The sequence below is a fragment of the Eublepharis macularius genome, chromosome 9 (assembly GCF_028583425.1).
Source record: "Eublepharis macularius isolate TG4126 chromosome 9, MPM_Emac_v1.0, whole genome shotgun sequence".
Lineage (NCBI taxonomy): Eukaryota > Metazoa > Chordata > Lepidosauria > Squamata > Eublepharidae > Eublepharis > Eublepharis macularius.
In genome coordinates this window covers 9,129,078-9,149,840 of record NC_072798.1, presented here as the reverse complement: position 1 = coordinate 9,149,840, position 20,763 = coordinate 9,129,078, and the positions used below count along the sequence as shown (strand labels likewise).

General features: G+C 43.9%; 1 protein-coding gene across 5 annotated transcripts in view; it reads left to right on the top strand.

The window, feature by feature from the left end:
* SFMBT2 (Scm like with four mbt domains 2) overlaps positions 1-20,763 on the top strand; it is a 119,613-nt gene that overhangs the window by 36,435 nt on the left and 62,415 nt on the right. For all 5 annotated transcript variants that reach the window (XM_054989227.1, XM_054989231.1, XM_054989230.1 and 2 more), the window contains 3 exons: positions 4,815-4,903; positions 9,177-9,423; positions 13,395-13,492. In XM_054989227.1, the coding sequence (XP_054845202.1) occupies positions 4,815-4,903; positions 9,177-9,423; positions 13,395-13,492 (434 nt within the window). The remainder of the gene's footprint in view (positions 1-4,814; positions 4,904-9,176; positions 9,424-13,394; positions 13,493-20,763) is intronic.

Genomic DNA, 20,763 nt, shown 5'->3' with positions numbered 1-20,763 from the left:
GTTATGTGCCATGAAATCACTTCCAACTTATGGTGACCCTATGAATAAACGACCTCCAAAACATCCTATCGTTAACAGCCTTGCTCAGATCTCGCAAACTGGAGGCCGTGACTTCCGCCTGTTTGGTTGATGATTGAGTCAAAGGATAGAAAATATTTAACAATCTCAGTTTCTTCATTGTCAGCCTTAAAACTGGGCAATTCCTCAGTAATCATGACTTATGTCTTCTTGATGTTCAGCTCTAATGCTGCTTTGGCACTTTCTCCCTTAACCTTCATCAAGAGTCATTTTTTTGTATGAGTAACATGGCGTCATCTGCATATCTCAGATTTTTAATGTTCCTTCCCCTAATTTTCACTTCACCGTCTTCTAAATCTAATCCAGCTTTCCTTATAATATATTCTGCATATAGATTGGATAGAGGGATAATACATGACTTTGTCTGACACGTTTGCCAATTGGTAGCCATTCTGTTTCCCCATGTGCTGTCCTGACAGTAGCCTCTCGTCCAGAATAAAGGTTGTGCATCAACACAATCAGATGTGGCATGCCTGGTGGATCGGCTTCCTGCAATACCTGCCCAGCTGATCACAGCAGGGAACTGCAGGGCATGTTCATAGGAACCTCTGCACATTCTGGCCTCGAAAGACAACCTGGCAACTGGTGGAGGATTTGGGGGGGGGGGAGATGGCAGACAGTGGAGAAGCTTTTCCCATGCAATAAGCATAAGACAATGACATCACCTCAGGTGGTGACATCATGGCATCCCCACCAAGTTGGAACCGCTCTAGTATTTGGACAAAAATTCAACGTTTTTTGCCCAAACAACGGCTTTACCCAGTAACATGATGACATCACTTCCATGTGCACAGGAAGTGATGTCATTGTATCAACAGCGATGTCATGATGTTAGCTGGAAGGGCTCCACAGCGACGAGTAAGTCTCCCTGTCTTTTTCCCGGCCAGCCAGCTAAGCAGTGTCGAGGGGCACGGTCTGGGGGTGGGGATTCCCTGCCCCCCTAGCAGGGGGGCTGGCAACCTTACAAAAAACAAGCATCTCCTTATTTTACTGGTGATGGGTTTTGCCATTTGGAATTCTTATAATCTGACAGGGTCTGTGAATTATCTGTAGTCCTGGTTCCTTTAGAAGCAGCCAAGTCCAGGCTGAGCTAACTAGAAGTGCTCATGAAAATGCCTTTGCTCTTGCAAATATTGCTTTAATTAACTTGTTGTTGAGCTTTTGGCGTATGGAAAACGCATTTATTTTTCTTAAATAGCAAAGTAAGTAGATGGGCTTTGAGGAGATGGAGATTGTGAGATGAAATCTGTAGGGAAAAGCCGGAGCCATTTATGCACACAAACCCTGGAGCTAACACTGCACTTTATTATAAGGGCCATAAATTTGCTAATTCCTCCGGAGACGTTATTCAAAGATAGCGTTATGCAATACTTAGTGGTTAGTTATTTCATTTTTTACAAGCGACAGAACAGTCGCCTTTTAATTTTGCTAGTTTAAATAGATTTGTGTCAAGCTATAAAACCAGAAATGTAATAACGTGTGCCTTTCAGAGAGGGTAGATTTAAATCGTAGCATTAGCTATATCATAGTTTTGAGCCCAGTATGCAGCAGGGTTCTACCTACAATCTTTGGGAAATCTTGGAGGGCACAGCCTGGGGATGGTCACTTCTAATCTGCAAGAGGCAACACTTCCAGATGGTGCTCTAGGAATCCCATCCCCAGAACTCTATGGTAAAAACCAGAGAGATTGGGAGGATTCCTAGGGTATAACCTGAAAATTACATTCCTTCAGTGTCAGATACCTCCCTTTTTTTTTTCCTTCTGCCACAAATATCTCCAGTAGTAGGAATACTGGTATGGCAAGGGAGAATCTCTGCTGGAAGTGGGGGAAAGCTATTGTGTTCTCACAAGAAGCCTGTGACATAGTTTAGGTTAAGAGACAGATTTGCCCAAGCCCACCACCATGACTAAGGGCATTTTAAAAAAATGTCGGGGAGATAAAAAGAGAAAAGCATCTCTTTGCAACAAAAGGAGTCTAAAACTTTTTTTAAAAAGGAAGTTGGAAGCTCACAGAATCTGTTATATTTGTTGTTATAACAGTATGTTGATATAATAATATTCAATTCAGTCAATTTATCTAAAACCAGCACACATCTGAACAATGCAAAATACAGAAAGTTCGACCAAAATATTTTCAATTGCCAATTAAAAAAAAAATTGAAAAAGGCCCGATGGCCAGTGTGAGTGGAGACTGGGCTAGGGAAACTGCGGGGAAACCTGGCCATGTGGAGGACTTTGCCACTGCCCTCTGTCAGCAGTTGCACCAACAATGGGAAAACCACACACACCTGTCCCCGAGTGATTCCGCACACATTGGATAATGCACTTCCAATCCTCTTTATAGTTCATTTGGAACGGATTTTTTTGTGTGCGGAACAAAAAATCCACCTCAAACGATTGATAAAGTGCATTGAAAGCGCATTATCCAACGTGTGCGGAATCAGCCCCCTTGTGGAAGCCAGCGGTGGTGAAAGGGAAAGCCTTTGGAGTGATGGTAGCAGCCAGTTCTTCTGATTGGCAAATGGCCCTTTTGCCTGGGGGGTGGGGTACAAGTTAATTAAATAGCCAATTCATAATAGTTCCATTGTATGGCTTTATTAGGATTTGTCATGCTGTTCTTCCTCTCCTCCACAGCTTGCAAATTATACAATCAATTGATTTTCTTTTATGGGTAACATTTTACAGCTTTTGACACCTGCCATTTGGTTGATGCATTTGCTGATGTCAGATTTTGCTGTGGGCTGTAAATCTTTTTGTTAGTATTTTTTCTTAGCTCCCCCTCCTACAAAGTTACCCTGCTGTTTTAGGAGATCTTGTTTAAATATGCTTGCTTTGCAGTTCTGCTGGATATCTCTTCCCACTTTTGAACATTTTATCCACTGTGCAATTGGTTGACTCCTACTTTCCGTTGTGGCAGAACAGGGAACTGTGGGTGTACTTCATATAAACAGTCCAAAATCTCTATCGGTGCTCTGCCCATTCTCCCTTCCTGCCCCGTGAAACTTTCTCTGTCTTGCTCTAGGTGCTAGATATGGTGGATGGGGGAATGAGGGAGGACACGCAAGAATGGCTAAGTTGCAATATCACTTCTGGGGAAAACCTGGATGTAGGGTAGTTCTAGGAATCGCCAGAAAATCTATGGTAAAACCATAAAGTTTCCAGCGATTCCTGGAGCTACCCTACATACTATGACATAGCCAGTATTCCTGTTCCTTAAAAAAAATCTCTTGCTGACACAGAGAGGCCCTTCCTCAAAAGCTACCTTTCCCCCATGTCCTTTAGTTTACTCTCCATCCTCCTCTCAAAATTTAATCATCTTTACCCATACTTTTGCCTCTCCTTCTCCTCCTGTTGTTTTCCTGATTGTCTCTTTTAAATTGTAAATTCCTTGGGGCCCCAAACTCAAGGAGCATGTTACTGTGTGTACCCAAAAGGAAGACTAGGGTTTTTTCTCCCCAGGTATACATTCAAGGGGGGAAATGGGTCATCTTTAGAGGCAGGCATGAACCGAAATATGAACCAAAGTTTGTCATGAACCGGGCCAGTTCGTGGTTTGTGGACCAGCGGTTCATAGGAGCTCATTCCTCACAAACCACAATTTTAGCCCAGTTCATTTGGTTTGTATTTTGGTTCATCACTGCAGACAGCCTGACGCCAATCAATCAGTTTCCTAGGCAAAGGGGGAGGGGCGCTCTCTGCAGACCTTCCGCTGACCTGGAAGTGACATTTCCACTAATCGAACAAACCAGTTCTTGAACCAGGGCAAGTTCATGAAAGTTTATGGTTCATGGTTTGTGAAACGCGACGAACCACAAACTGCACGGTTTGGAATTTTCCCGTTTCATGCTCATCTCTAGTCATTTTACTTCACCTACAAGTTGCAAATATGTTCAGTAAAAATTTGGGGGGGGGATGTACATTTCCTTGGGGGCATTGTTGTCTTGCATTCAAAAGCAGGTTAATCTTTTTGGGTCAAATACGGTAGTTTTAGTTGTGGGTGGCTGAAAATATAACTGTCCCCAGGAGATCTGGGAATCTCTGTTAATTGTGAAACACTGGCCCACTGCTCTCAGAGGATCGGTGGCAATCTGCCAAATTAGGTTTTAGATGTAGGAGTTCAGATTTGAATCACTGTCTAGCCATGAAGGGGGGGTCTCATGATGAGTGGGGGGCATTCACTGTCTTCTGTACCATTCTCACGTTGCCTCCGGGAGTGTAAATGAAGTTGGAACTCTAAGCTAAGAAAGAGAAATGATCACCCTGACCAGTTTCTAAAGCTGAGTGATGGAGACATTGAAAGTAATTTCCACAATGAAATATTTTCTGGCACTTACTCAGAACTTCAAATGGTCTCAATTAAAAGCAAAATAAAAAAAGAAGTGCAATACAGCTTTCATCATGGTGGTATATCTGCACTGCAAGCATATATAGTATAATATCAGTTTAAAAGTCATGGCTCCTGTCCCCCTGCCCAGAAATCCTGGGAATTGTAGCTTGGCGGTGCTGAGAATTCTACCTAGGACAACTGCACCAGCTTCCAAAGTCTAGGGCCTTAGATTCCCTGAGCAGGAGGAATGGTGGCTCTTCAATGTAGAGAGGTCATGGAAATGCTCTCAAGAAATGAAAAAGAACCTCACACAGTTTCAAAGAAACCATGCATGCTCTGTCTCTGGATATCGCCATTCAGCCGGTCTAGATCTTTGTCCTCAGCCAGTTGTGTCTTTATCTTGTTTCAGCTATCAAAGAGAAGTATGCGGACTGGACAGACTTTCTCATACATGACTTGACGGGCTCCCGAACAGTGCCTGCAAACTTATTGGAAGGCGTATGTATTCCGTTAACATCTTCTCTGCTTCTCTTGCAATATTTGTGGTACAACAATTTCTTTTGCAACGTTGCAAGGCGCTATGGTTTCCTGCCCCCCCGACTCCTAACCTGAAGAGGGAGGGTCATAAAATGTAATGTAAAATACACAATTTTTTGCATGTCACAGGATAATACTCTATGCTGATGGGAGCAGAGGCATGGACCTATTTGTTCAGGTTTGGTTCCCAGGACCTTTTGAATGCCTGGATTTTTTATTTTTATTATGGAAAAGTTAAAAGATAGAGCAACATAAGAAAAATAAGACATAACGTAACAATAGCACAACTACAAAGAGCTAACAGAGGCCTACACAACAAAGTAAAAACAAAAAAGTAAAAAACATAATAAGCATATTGTTGGTCTGTTACAGTTTTTTCCCTACAGCACTTCTTCCTTTAGTATCAATCAGCTTGTGGTCTAATTAATATCCTTTTTCTATATCTCATCTTCTTAATATCTCCAAATCCTTACTCTTAAAAATCAGAACCACAAATCATTAATTCATTTTTTTCTTTGGCCGTTTCCACACACGTTGAATAATGCACTTTCAATGCACTTTAGTTATCCTTAGAAGTGGATTTTTTGTTCCACACATGGAAAATCAGTTATAAATGTTCACTAAAGCGTATTGAAAGTGGATTATCCAACGTGTGTGGAAGCAGCCTTAGACTCTCACAAGAAGTCCATAAAGGGTTATATAAACAGTGTTTATAAACAGTTTATAAACAATAAATATAAACAGTGTTTTGTCTCTAATTAGCACTGTAAGTTTGGCCATCTCAGCTAAGTCCATCCAGTCCAATCTTCCAATGAGGGTAGATCCTTTTACTTCCATTTTTGAGCATATAAAAGCTGTGCTGCTGTTACCATATATAGAATTAAAATACCATACTCTTTTTTTCCAATTTTTTATCCATAATTCCCAACAAATAGAACTTTGGTTTAAACTGTAAGTTTACCTGTAGGATTCTCTTCATTAACATATGTAATTGTGACCAAAACTTTTTCGCACTGTTACAAGTCCACCAAAGATGGTAAAATGTTCCTTCATGCTGATCACATTTGCAGGGGTCAGTTCGTAGAAAAAGAGCTGCAGGAACTCATTAGCATAACTTATTAGCACATGCCACGCCCCTTGCCATCACCGGAAGTGTGTTATTAGCAAAACTGATTTGCATATGCCATACCCCCTGACATCACTGCAAGTGTGTCAGAAGGCAACACCCACCCCTCAGGCTCCACCCCCAAAAATAGGACTTCTTACTGTTTTTACAACCTAAGTCATAAACAGCAACCCTCATCCCACAAGAGGAGAACCAAAAAAAAATAGTTATTATGTAACTTAACAGCAGCTTCCAAAAGTTTCTGCAGATTTCAATACAATAGGACTACAATGACAGACTAGAACATAATACCACCCCCCAAATGCTCCTAAAATATGACATACCAATGGGGAGGAGATAATAGCAACACTCACCACCACTCAGCACCACGGCTTGCAGGCCAGGAGGACGGGCCGCGCAGGCTCGAGCGGCCCAGCTGGCAGCGGGGCTGGGTCCGGGGCAGAAAAGGAATCACGTGGGCGGGGCCACCACCCACGTGTTCTCTTTTCAGAGGTTCCGGAACGGCGTTCCGGCGCGTTCCCCCTCAAAAGAAGCCCTGCATATTTGTAATGTAAAGTAAAATACACACATTTTTGCATGTCGCCAGATAATACTCTATGCTGATGGGGGCAGAGACATGGACCTGTTTGTTGAGGTTTGGTTCCCAGGACCTCTTGAATGCATGGGTGCAAATTCTTCTCTAGGGGATGAATTATGAAGATGATAGGGGGCTGTGAGATTGCCAGCTGCAGTTGGGAGGAATTGGAAGGAATGGGACACGCTCTAGTGTTAGCAGTCAGACCCCCTCTTCTCTGCTATGGGGGCAGTTTATAGATGGAATATCATAAATACCCTTTCCCATATATCCTAAATCCAGGGCACTGCCTAGTCCAGCACGGATGATCACTGGGCAAATCCGGTGGTTAAACTGTAGTGCTTGAGAGGAATCCTAGAGAGTGGCCCTACATCTCTTCTATCTTTTTTGTTCTGGAACTGATGTTGAATGCTGCCACGCACTCATATTTCCCACCAGCTTATGAAGACGTGGCAGGAAATGGGAGTCGTTGCTGGGAGACCTGGTCCCGGGAGGTCCTTCACACCAGCATTCCAAATAGTTGTTTGGGGTGGGGAATTCTGGGACAGGTTAACCATTTCCTAGTCTTGCTAACTCCAGAGAAGAGCAGAGGTCACTTCAGCCACACAACAACCCTGTTACTAGCAAATGAGTAACTTGTGATTTGTGCAATTACCCCAAGGCACACTTTAGCTAGCAACTCAAATGCCAGTACATACTTAAACAGACACACACCACATACCTGGTCAACGCAGATAATTCACCTATTACTGGTTAGACCGTTTATTGGTTAGACTGTGCAAAGGACTTAGTGGACTTTGATTCTTTCATAAGACCAAAGAAATGTCCTCTTTTTTTCTTCTCCCTTTTTTACAATCATTACAAAAGTAAATAACCAGTTTGGTTTTGGAACAGACAAAATACTTTGTAACCAATACTATTTGTAACCATTTTACTTCTGTAAAGTGGGGTGATGTCCAGTAGCTTAAATGACTTTAAAACAGAACGTTTTTATTTTATTTTATTTACATTATTTACGGTCCACGTTTCTCTGAGATTCAAGGCAGATTACATAGAGTCTTGCTAGACAAGACATCTTACATGAGGATGCTCAAGTGTAGGGAGATGTAATGTTAGCCAGGAAGCATAGTTTTAAAAGACAGAGCCGAAAGATCTGTCAATTTCACTTCTCTATATACAGAGCCAACAGAGATCACTCCTCAGAGGGTTTGTTAATTTCATCTTCGCCTCCCCAAATGCTCTGTCAATTCTTCCCTTCCAGGAGGGGAAGATGAAATTAACAAACCCCTGGAGGAGCAATCTCTGGGGCTCTGTGTAGAGAGGTGAAATTGACAGCCTTCGGCTCTGTTTTTTTAAACTACACTTTCCAGCTAACATTGCGTTTTCCTACATTTGAACATCCTCGTATGAGATGTCTCATGTATAGAGACTCATCATGTAAGTCAATATAAACCATGGCAGGAACCAAACGAACTGGTTTGTGAACCGGGGCAGGTTCGTGAAAGTTCATGGTTCATGAAATGCGACGAACCATGCACAGTTTGTTTTTTTTCTGGTTCGTGTCCATCTCAAATCACTGCATAGCATTAGCTGCATTTATGAAGAACTGAACAAGAAGAACATGTCCTCTGCTCCAACAACCCAGCTGGGTATTTTCATTTTCAGTAAAATAAATCATAATGATGTCTCTCCTCCTTAACCATTTCCATATGGCAGTAAACCTGTCTCTGATCTTCCCAGTATTTAATGCCGATGTGTAACACAAAGGAGAAGAATATTTAGCTGACTAGAACTTGCTTTGAGAATTCTGTTCATTGTGAACTTTGGATATGTGAATGCACTGAAGGAATTCCTGTCTTTAGTAGAATTTTAAAAGGCAAGAGATTTATCCAATGGTGAAAATGCAAAGTTTTGCACATTTGATCATTGTGTAACTTCTGATACTAGAGTGATAATTCCTATGCTAAAATATCAGTCCGTCACAAAAAAGTGGTTTCTTTCACATTCTAAAATGCTGTATTTGCCCCTAAAATTAATTCTGTATTTGACCCTAAAATTAATTCAGATGTCAGAATTTGAATTGATAGAATCATATGAATGTCACCCCTTGCCCTAAAAAACTGATTTTGAAACTCCTGTTTCAAAAACTTTTTTAGGGCAAGGAGTGAAATTCACATGTTTACGTATGAACATATCAATAAACATATGAACATACCTCTGCACTTGGGGAAAAGTTGTGCTAATGAACAGATTTGGGGATTTCCCCCCCCCAAAAAAGACCCATTTTGTGAAACCAATTTATTGTTGAGAAATTCAGCTCCGCTGTTTATCTTTCTGTTTTTTTCCTTTGCTTCTGTGCTTTGAATGCATGCCTGGGTTAAAATTAGGAGGAAGGCGAGACGGCTGGTGTAGCTGAGATAAAAGACGAAGAAACCGACAACCGTTTTTTTTTTCTAAATCTGCTGCTGTCTCTGTTACCGTGAGAAGACTTCAAATAAAGTTTAAAATAAGGAGTTTTGCTTCTATTCAAACAGCCTCTGCGAGGGAAAAATCCTGTAGACCTCATTACAGTTGATTCCTTAATAGAGCTGCAGGATTCGCAATATCCCTTTCAATACTGGATAGTTAGTGTTCTTGAGAATGTTGGAGGAAGATTACGTCTTCGCTATGTGGGAATGGAGGAGACTGAATCCTATGACCAGTGGTTGTTTTACTTGGATTACAGACTTCGACCAGTTGGTTGGTGTCAAGAGAATAAATACAGACTGGCTCCGCCAGCAGGTAAGGGGGAGGGGACTTCCAGAAATGTATTAATTTTTTAACCTCTGACTGATGCGTTCTTTATTTTTTTTGGTTGTTGTGGATTTTCCAGGCTGTATCGCCGTGGTCTTGGCACTGTAGTTCCTGACGTTTCGCCAGCAGCTGTGACTGGCATCTTCAGAGGTGTAGCACCGAAAGACAGAGATCTTACAGGATGACTCAGCCCAAACCCACCTTCCTGAGTAGATATAAATTACCTGCCAACAAGACAGAGACTGTGACACTGAGAGATCTCTGTCTTTCGGTGCTACACCTCTGAAGATGCCAGTCACAGCTGCTGGCGAAATGTCAGGAACTACAGTGCCAAGACCACGGCGATACAGCCTGGAAAATCCACAACAACCATCGTTCTCTGGCCGTGAAAACCATCGACAATTCATTTTTTTAATTTTTAAATGTTGTGATTCTGCTTAGCTGGAATTTTTCTTTAGTCTAGTACTACTTATTCAATATAGGTCAAAACTGGTTTAAAATCTTTCTTATAACCGACTGTGAGTGGGTTGCCAGTTTCCCGTTGGGGGCTGGAGATCTCCCAGAATTACAATTGATCCCCAGCTGACAGAGATCCACCTCCCCAGGACAAAATGGCTGCTTTGGAGGGTGGACTCTATTGCATTATACCCTGCTGAGGTCCCGCCCCTTCCCAAACCCCACCCATTCCTAGCTTTTCTCCCAAATCTTCAGGTATTTCCTAAACATGAGTTGGCAGCCCTAGCGTAGCAGTTACATACGGAAGATCTGGGTTCATCATATCTCCACTCTGTCACAAAGCTGACTTGGGCAAGTTGTTTTTTTCTCAGCTTAACCTACCTCACAGGTTTGTTGTGAGGGTGAAATGAGAGGAGGAAAGGAACCTGTGCCACTCTGCGTTCCTTCTCAGAAGGGCAGTATAAAACTATACTCGACAGATATTATTGCAGATTTTAAACCGATTTGAAATCAGTCCCATCCTATTTACACTTTATGGCATTTTTGTGTTTAGAAACAGTATATTTAAAAAAATGGAATGTCTATAAAGGCAATCAGGCACATCTTAAGCAGTAAGAGAAATGTTCGGTGTCCCTAGCAGGGCCGTCTCTGCTGTTAACTGCCCGGAGGCAGTTTTGAGAAGTTTCATATTTGCTTAACTTCGGTGCCCCCTCTCCAGAGCCTTGCTCACAAATACAAATAATACCATAAACTCATAAAAACCTTCAATTTCCAATATGCAAAACGAACATGGGGAATTACAACAAAAAACAGCCGCCTAAAAAGGTTCCCAGAAAATACTCTTCAGGCAAGAAGTAGAGAATAAAACAAGCGAAAATGGCTAAAAACTCATAGTCAAAAACTTAGATAAAAAGCAGTACTTACTTACCTTCTGACATTGGGGGCCGGTTTTTACTAAATCGATCCCTGGTGCGAACTTGTGCTTCCATGTCATGCCGGGAATCATATCATTCTTGGCATGACACAGAAGTGTGGTGGTGGGGGGGGGGGGTTGTTGACTCATTCCTGCGCCCCCCCCCATACCTGGGTGAGAGGTGGGGTGAAACTGGGAGCAGGGGATCCCTAGATCTACCACATCCAAGTTTGCGCATGTGCATACTTTCTCTCTCTGATACCAAATGGTGTTTGCTACTATTAAAAGAATTCAGGGCCTGGGAGTGAATTACATCGAACTGGCTGAAGAAAATACTTACCTATGATGCCAGAGGCCCAGTGGTCACTGCTGTTCTGTGCTGTGGTGCATTAACTATGCTTCCAACAAGACAGTGTGCATACCAACCACTGTAAATATAGCCTTGAAAGATTGATGTTCCTCTTTAAGTGTACATAAACTCATATCTATCCCTCTTCTTTGTGTTGGTCCAACATTGGTGTCGGTGATGCAGAGGTGATGTATAAAGACACCCTCTTTAAAATGGCGAGTCTGCAAATCCGCACTTCACAAGGTCTTAAATCTGTTGAGATCAGCGTGTAAAATTGCCTTTTAGTTTCATCGCAAAGGCAATCGCAAGCATATCTGCTTTCCCCCCTCTTCTCCCACTCCTCAGAAACACAGAACAAAAAATGATAAATTCACTGCTAGGATTTGTGTGACTGAAATCTTTTGCAGCGGCGCATGGTGGATTTGCCATTTATGGCTTTGTAAAGCAACGTGCCAGATTTATGTCTGTAAGGCAACAAACTAGATTTCTAGCAACAGCTTGGAGTGCCTATAATCTCTGTGGAAGAGGAGATACCAACAGCAAGGGTCACTGGTTACTACAGTTGTGTGCTATAGCAGATTTGGCCCAAGCCTGGTTTACTGATTACACAAAAAGCTAGCCCTTCTCTCCCCTTGTGTTCATCTCATATGATAAAAGCTCCAATTAAGCGCTCACGGTCAGTGTAATTATTCTACCACCATCTGTCCTTCCAGCCATCTTTTCTACTCTCGGGCTTGATCCTCACATTTGTTTTTGGACTGTAGAACTGCTTCCATCTGTTATGTTTGTGTGTGGTGATTGGATGCAATTGTGTATAGTGATCTGAGAAAACGTACACCTAGCTTTGCAAATGTGGGTTGAGGGAGACTGGTGGCCTATGCTACTCCTTTTCAAATAATGGTGGTGATTGTGATATGTAGGTACTGTTTTGTGGAGGGTTGCCAGGCCCAGCAGGAGACCTGAGGGTAGGGACATTGTGGGAGTGGCTGTCTGCAATGACATAACCATAGAGTTTCCATAAACTGTGACGTTTCCAGCAATCCCTAGAGCGGCATGACATGATAAACCATAGAGTTTCCACCAGTTCCTAGAGAGGCATGACATCACTTCCAGGTTTTCCTTGGAAGTGATGCCACACCATCAGCCTGAGGGCTGTGTTTTATTTTTTTCCTATCACCACTCTGAATGGAGGCAAGGGTGGAGGCATCCCCACCCCTGAGAGGCAGGGGTGGGGGATCCCCTGCCAAGGAGTGGCAGCTCTAGATCTGTTGACATTAGTGGGCTTAGAAAACTAACTCTATTTAGGCTGGCACTACAAATGGCTTTAAAGGGGATTTCATCAGAGTCATAAGCGGCTGGTCCATCATTGTCTTATTAGCTATGATGTTGAAGTAGAACCTCCATGTTCAGAGGCAGTACTCAATACTTGTTGCTGGCAGGGCAGCAGGCCTTTCTGTTTGAAAATACACAAGGCAACTTATAATAAATCATAAAATGTTGATCCATATTAAATACAATTTGATTTAGGAGGCTGGGATGGTTAAGAGGCTCCATCTTCTTCGCCTTTGGCAAAACGTAAAACCACAGAGTTTTAGTAGAATCCTAGAGTGTCACCCCTTGGTGCGATGATGTCACTTTTGGGTTCACGCTGGAAGTTGTGTCACACATTCAGAGCAATAGTGATTTGCATATACCCCCGCCCCCCGCCCCAAGCCTCCTGCCAGTTGCCAATACAGGCCACAAGTACAGTCTGAGAGGGGGGAAGACGAGAAACAGGTGAGCCAACCAGACTGGCAGAAACTTTTTGTACACTGAGTGCCGTTAGCTATATTGGTTCAAAGAAAAATCCAAAGTGGAAAGCCATGCAGTACGCTTCACCAGGAGCAACAAAAATTCCACAAACTAGCATGCAAGTCCCCTAAAAGTCCTTAGTAGACTGGATGTCCCGCATGAGAATATTAAAGAAAGGAAGGGGGAAGGAAAAGAGGGTTCCCGAGGGATTCCTGAGGATGCCTTTCCAAGATGATTAAAGCACCGAGTTCAATAGAGATCTCTGGAACTGTTTTATAATGAGTTTGACACGGCCACGCTGTTTAGAACGAGTCTAGCAATACTACCTTGTGAATAGCTGTATAATAATCTTTTTGTTTGCTGTTATAAAAATGTCCACATGTTCTTTACTCATTGGAGAACCTGGTTGTGTTGCTTAAGCATCCGCATAACTTTTGCCATTTCTTATAGAAATCTATTCTCTGAAGACCGTGTCTCATTGGCAATCGGCTCTAGAAAAATCCCTTACTGAGGCCGCAAAGTTTCCTCTCCCAATGGAGGTGTTTAAGGTAAAATCCACTTTTCTGTCTTCGGCTGGAATCCACCGAAATGTCTTCATTCTAAGCTAACTGGGCTGGAAGGAGGAGGCATCACAGAGGGTTTTGCTTGATTGTCCTCATTGTTCCTCAGAGATGGTTGTCCCCTTCCCTGCCACCATTTTGAACTCTGGGCAGGTCTTAATGAATCTCCTGTGCTCTCTGTTGATGCTATCTTTCTTTTGTATATTTAGAGGTGGATTGGAAAGCCTTTTGGGGTACAGTTTCCATGTTTGATGCTGTTTTGTCATGGAGAGCAATCGAACCCTGATCTCTGCCCATGAGCAGGGGTTCCATTTGCCTCAACAGCACATGTTGGAGGGAATACATGGAGCTGCCCCCTACTAGACTGTTGGCCCACCCGTTCTTTTGATTCCAACTGGCAGCCTAACTCCAAGGTCTCAAGCAAAGGTCTTTACCAGCCCACCTTCCCAAGATGCTTTCAACGGGAATTAGATCTGAAGCTTTCAGTGTGCTGTTGAACTATGGGCTTCCCGCATTACGGCACATAATGGTAAATTGGCCAGCCGCTGTGCCAATCGCAAAAGATGCAAAACCACGAATTAAAAGTATCTTCCACCCAGTGGCTACCATTAAAAGCCCCCTCCTCATGAAAAAGAGCACCACCCTCATGAAGACTGAGCATGCTTATGGAGTAGGGTTGCCGGGTCCCGTTACTTTCCCGGCACTCACCTTTCTTCTTCTCTTCATGCATGATGCGCAAGTACGCTCCTGGTGCCAATGTGATGATATCACTTCCGGAAATGATATTACACTGCCAGCCACGGGAGTGTGCCCACGCTCCGTGCAGGGCTGATTCTTTGAGAATTGGCTCGTTTGGGGCCAAACGAAGCGTGGCCGGTGCAACGACATCCCTTCTGGAAGTGACGGCAATGTATCCAGTGGGAGTACACATGCTACTCGTGTTCTCTGGCTGCCTGCCAGTGGCACGCAATCTCCAGGCAGCTCAAAATGACCAACGGGCACCTGGGATCCCTATTCAGGAGAGCAATTGAGAGTCAGTTAAAGGGAAAGGCCGGGGGGGGGGGGCAGAGGGAGAAAGCCCTGAGAGATTAGACAGATTCTTGAAAGAGACAAATCTGTAGGTGGTGGGATTCCCAAATCGTTCTTGACACTTGTCATTCTTTTTAGCCTTTCCAGCTTTGAAATCTTTATTTGGAAGGGGTTTTTTTAATGGCTGTTGTTGAGTATTGACTGCCTACATAACAACCTTAATGGCTTTTAAAGGAATTATCTGTTTCTTTTACTGCTGACCCATTTGCCTCCCACTTAGCGTGTTGTATTCTTCTGTATTGTAAACTTGGTCGCTGCCTGGCGGAAGTGGTTTTTTGTCTGCAGAGCGGCATGTAAATGTTTGGAATGAAATAAATAATACCCCTGCTGGGCTTTTGAGGGACGGACGTATGAATTGGTGACAATCTGTGAAAGTCTAGTAGTGAATATGCTGTACCTTGTCTGAAGTTTTAGCTTGTATTCTGGATTTTCATGAATGATCGAACAGGCTGTGTTATTGCTCCTGTATCGATGCAAGCTGCTTCGAAGGCCCAAGGGGCATCAAAACAGAGGCAAAACAAATATGTGTTATTAATTATTATTTGGTGTGACCTGGATAGCCAAGACATGCCTGATCTCGTCAGATCTCAGCAGCTAAACAGGGTTGGCCTTGTTTAGTAATTGGATAGGAGACCTCCAAAGAAGACCAGGGTTGCAGAGGCAGGCAACGGCAAACCACCTCTGTTAGTCTCTTGCCTTGAAACCCCAGCAGGGGTCGCCATAAGTCTCCTATGACTTGATGGCACTTTCCACCTCCAATTATTATCTATAGGTTGGCTCTCGCAAATCCATTCTGCTAGTGGAGGTGTTTTCCTCTGGCCAAAAGACATCTTGCGGAAAGGGAAGGTTTCTTCCACTGAACAAAAGCACTTCTACTAGTGGAATGGATTGGCAGGACCCAACTTACTTTCTTTCTCCATTCCGTCACAGATGCACTAAAGAGGGGACCCCCCCAAGACTCAAAAGGGAGGTAGAATCCCTCTTTCCTCTGCTGCCTGGTGCCAGCTCCAGCTGCCCGCTGTGCAGGCCACCAACCATGTGACCATTGGTGACCTGGGGCCATGTTTTCAATCCCAAACCAGATCCACCAGTCAGATGGTTACACTCCACTCCTTGGTGATCCCTACCCATTTCCTTTCTCCTTCTTTGCTGGGAATATGTTGCCCAGGTGTTTTTGTGTGACATCCGCGTGTTGCTGGCTACTTTCTGGTTTTTTTAAACTCCCATATTTTTTGGAGGGTGGGGGTGTCAATTTTTCAGATTTTTCTCAGGTTCCCCCCAATTTTCTGAAGCGTATACACTATTCCTGGATGTCCCTGTAGTGTGGATTTTTTGATCCATATGGCAAGGCCCTCCTTAAAAATTAGTTATGATAGGCATATTCCCTCCACGACCCAGGCAACATCCCCCGGTGAGTTCTCCTGACTTCCCCTTGCTGAAATTTTAGTCTTCCGTCAGCAACATTTGTCCGAGTAGTAAATTCTCACACTGAGTCCTCTTGCTGGTGAATACCGGCTTCTCTGCAGTGGGGATATATCAGTATGGAAAACACTGCAGGGTTAATAAAAAGAGAAGGTGATGAATTGCAAAGCAGTCCAGAGTAGCTTACATACTTCCTGTGATATAGTACATAATGGGGGTTTCTTGTTACTGCTTTGAAAAACACACTCGGTTCCTGTGGAGAATGAATCGTGGATTCATTAATGATCACCGTAGCCTCTAAAGCCCTAAACAGCAGGGAATGAGGGTGTTTAAAGAACCACCTACCGTTCGGACCAACGTACCCATTAAGGTCTGTTTCAGAGACCCCGCCCTTTGTGTTCTCTCCCCTTAAAAGTAAGGCGAGAGACCCTAAGAGATTGGGAGTCTTTCTGTCCACTAGGGACCACCCAATCTTTTTTTTTATTACTAAGTTTATATAAAGGAAATGACAACATAACAAAAACCGCAGCTATGCAAAAAAATAGCAAAGCAAAAAATATAACAAAACAGACAAGAAACTAAGTAAACTAAAAGGAGGTTTCCAGTTTTCTTGGCAACAAATATAATGATCAAATTTTCTCTCACTTTTATGTTACAAACAAAAGCTCTTATTTCTTAGGTCCAGATTCCTTATTCGGCAAACCCACAGAGCATCAAATCATTATTATCTATTTTATGCAAAAAGTCTGGCCTCGGGACCAGCCAATCTGTCTCCTTTTCATTGTTGTTTGATTCCAAGGTTACCCAAGTGAGCCGTTTCGTTTCTCCTCATTTGCATTGCTTTTTACGCAACTGATACAAAAATAGCATTGAGAAATGCTTTCATTTGAATTTGGGAAGTTCAGCGCCAGGAAGGAGAACCTGTATAAAGTAATACTCTTAAGTATAACAATGTAAATAATTCAACTCAGTCCAAATAGACAATCAATGCGTACAAAGGTGCAGAATAACAATCATTGATATATAGGGGTCATTTCGTAGAAAAAGAGCTGGAGGAACTCATTAGCATAACTCATTAGCATATGCCACGCCTCTTGCCATCACCAGAAGTGTGTCATTAGTATAACTGATTTGCATATGCCACCTCCCCTGACATCACCTATTCTGGCTGTTTTGGACCCAATCCTGGCCATTCAGGGCTGAAATTGGGCCCAAAATGGCAAAAGGGGCTGAAAATGGCTGAAAAAGGGCCCAACATGGTCAGGATCAGGCCACTGATGAGCGGGAGAGTGATCCACCACCTGTCAGAGGCCTGATCCAGGCCGTTTTGGCCCCAATCCAGGCCGAAACAGGCCCCAAATGGCTGAGAGTCAGGTGGGCGGGGCCACCTGACATGTGACTTCTTTGGGGAACTGCTGGAACTGCGTTCCTGTGCGTTCCCCCTCGAAATGAGCCCTGCTGATATAACAGGTAAGTAATCAATCACTGAAGCACAAGGACGCCGGATGTGACTGTGTTTATTGCGTTGTTGATGGTGCTTTAAAGTATATTTCACTCACCATTTACTTCTGTGCTGTATGGTGGTAGCTTTTCAATCCCTGAAAAGGTTGTCTAGACGAAACGTCAGAATCAAGCCGGCGCCGTATTTAGGGCGGGGCTGTCTTGCTGGTTGCATCCCGTCCTCACCGGCTCCACCTGAAATAGAAGACGAAGAGATTTATTACCTGCCTAATGGACATTTTTGTGACTGAATGCCCTTAACGGATCAACTACTTACCTTTGGATGTACTGACTGTATTCTTTGAAGGGATTGATTACTTACCTGTTATATCAGTGATTGTTATTCTGCACCTTTGTACGCATTGATTGTCTATTTGGACTGAGTTGAATTATTTACATGGTTATAGCCGGCTCAAGGTTGACTCAGCCTTCCATCCTTCTGAGGTCGGTAAAATGAGTACCCAGTTTCCTGGAGGTAAAGTGTAGATGACTGGGAAAGGCAATGGCAAACCACCCCATAAAAAAAAGTCTGCCAAGAAAACATCGGGATGCGATGTTCCCCCTGGGTCAGTAATGTCTCGGTGCTTGCACAGGGGACTACCTTTACCTTTACCTCTACTTAAGAGTATTACTTTATACAAGTTGATATTACAAGTGTTGATTGTTAATTACCTTACTTGTGTGATTTCACCTTTTGGTTGTATATTCCAGTAGGATCCTCTTTCCTACGTGCCTAGAAAGGAGAACCGGGCATGCAAGGAAAGGGGGTCCATTCATTGAACTGCCAGTATCTCGCGTCATTGAGCCTGCAAGTACATTTGAAGTATGATTGTGGCGTAGAATCATTTAGATAGCTTTGAATCCTGCAAATACTGCAGTTTGTTTTTTTTTTTACAAAAATTTAGCCAATTTTCTGGCTCTTGTGATTATGAAAAGGGGGAGAATGTGCAGGGCAGCCTTCTCCTGAGAACAGGCGAGCAATGCATCAGAGCATCGCTTACTCGAACTGGCAGTCGCTGTCCAGGCTCTCCATAAGGGAAGAGTCTTTCCCACCTCCATTACCAGGTACGCCAAGGATCGATCTGTGGACTTTCTGCGTGCAAAGCATGTGCTTTACTACTTCTAGCCTTGGCTCTTCCCCCATTGATACCTCACTAGTTATTTTCATCAGTAGCACGCCGACAGACCCACCTGTTTGGACTCACAACAGTGGTTTGTGCTGCCCCCACAAATCCATTTAGGAGAGGGGCCGTGACTGAGTGGTACAGTGTCTGCTTTACATGCAGAAGATCTTAGGATCAGTTCCCGGCATCTCCCGTCAAAGACCAGGTAGTAGGCGATATAAAGACCTCTGCCTAAGACTCTGGACAGCTGCTGCCAGTCTGAGCAGACACTGATCAGGATGGGGAGCCGTGTTAGTCTGTCTGTAGCAGTAGAAAAGAACAAGAGTCCAGTAGCACCTATAAGACTTACAACATTTGTGGTAGGGGATGAGCTTTCGTGAGCCACATCTAGGATTGCCAGTCCCCTGCTGGGGGCGGGGGATCCCCTGCTCCCACACCCCAGCCCCGCTTACTCGGCCGGTGGGGGAACACGTCTCCCAGGGTGCACTGCCAGCAGCGCAGAATGCTCCCATGCGCTGTTGTGCATGGATTCGGGCCCAATTTGGCCAAATTGGGCAACTGTGGAGTACAACAGCACTCCCGTGCTCCGCAGTGGCCCAATTATGGCCTGATTTGGGCCAAATCGAGCTGCTACAGAGCACAGCAGCACTCCTGTGCTCCACAGTAGCCCGATTCAGCTCCCCCCGCCCCAAGGAGCGCATGAGTGCTCCCTGGGTCGCACGTGGCCTGCGTGATGATGTCACTTCCTGGACACGAGAAGGTAGGTGCCGGGCCTCCCTTCACCTGGGGGTGTTGGGGGACCTAGCAGCTCTAGCCACAGTTCACTTCTTCAGATACTCACTGAAGAAGTGAGCTGTGGCTCATGAAAGCTCATACCCTGCCAGAAATTTTGTTAGTCTTATAGGTGCTACTGGACTCTTGCTCTTTTCTACTGAGTAGACGCTGCCCTTGATAGACGAACTGTCTGACTCAGTAGAAAGTACATGTTCAAATGTGTTCACGTGACTGTCCCCAACGGTGTAGAGGGCTGAGCTCTGCAGCTTTGTTCTTTGCCAGAGTTTTCTTTCTCTGTCTTTTACGAATTTTTTGTGCTTCTGCTGTGGCGTTGTAAGATGCAAGTGGGAACGCAGGATGCCATTAAGATACAACCATGTTATCTGTGCTGACCTTTCAGCGGTCCAGAGCGGCAGGATGTGAGCTCGCTATGGGCAATGCGCTGTATTTTAAGGAGCAGATGCTCGGAGCTCAGGCATTCAACTGCTTACGCCAGAGCTATACGGATGGGCTCTGTACTCTTGGGAAAGATTTGCACTGGATTTATGCCTCTTCTCCCGAGTCCTCTGAATTTTTATGAATGTTGCTGAAAAATGACTACAGCTTTGGGGACTTAGCAACAACAAAAAAAGCCCTAACTTTTAGTCAAGCCCAGATCCAGTTCCAGTTAGAGAGTATCCTGTTCTGGCAGAATATATTCTCTCTCTCTCTCTCTCTCTCTCTCTCTCTCTCTCTCTCACACACACACACACACACTCTCTCTCTCTCTCTCTCTCTCTCTCTCACACACACACACACACCCTTTTAAAGAAAGTTTGTTTGTTGAAGCATTGGGGTTAATTGGCAATGTTATAGGGGCAGGGGAGAAGAAAAGTGTGTCCCATCACCAGTGGTGTTGCAGGCACTGGCCAGTATGTGTAGTGGTTATGAGCATAAGACTCTAATTTGGAGAGCCGGATTTGATTCCTCACTCCTCCACTTGAAGCCAGCTGGGTGACCTTGGGTCAGTCATAGTTCTCTGGAGCTCTCTCAGCCCCACCCACCTCACAGGGTGTTTTGTTGTGGGGATAATAGTAACATACTTTGTAAACCGCTCTGAGTGGGCATTAAGTTGTCCTGAAGGGTGGTATATAAATGGAATGTTATTATTATGTTATCATTATATACTTAGAAGGGTTCACATTGTGTTGAGGTGCAAACTGCAGTTTTCCAGGGGTAACATATTATGGTTTATAGCTAAGGAAAAGAGATTTATGTTACAATAGATTTCCTGTCTATCTAGGCTTTAGATTCAGAGGTGGGGGGATCACCTGTTTTGTCTTTGCTTTTCATAGAATGCTGCTAATTTCA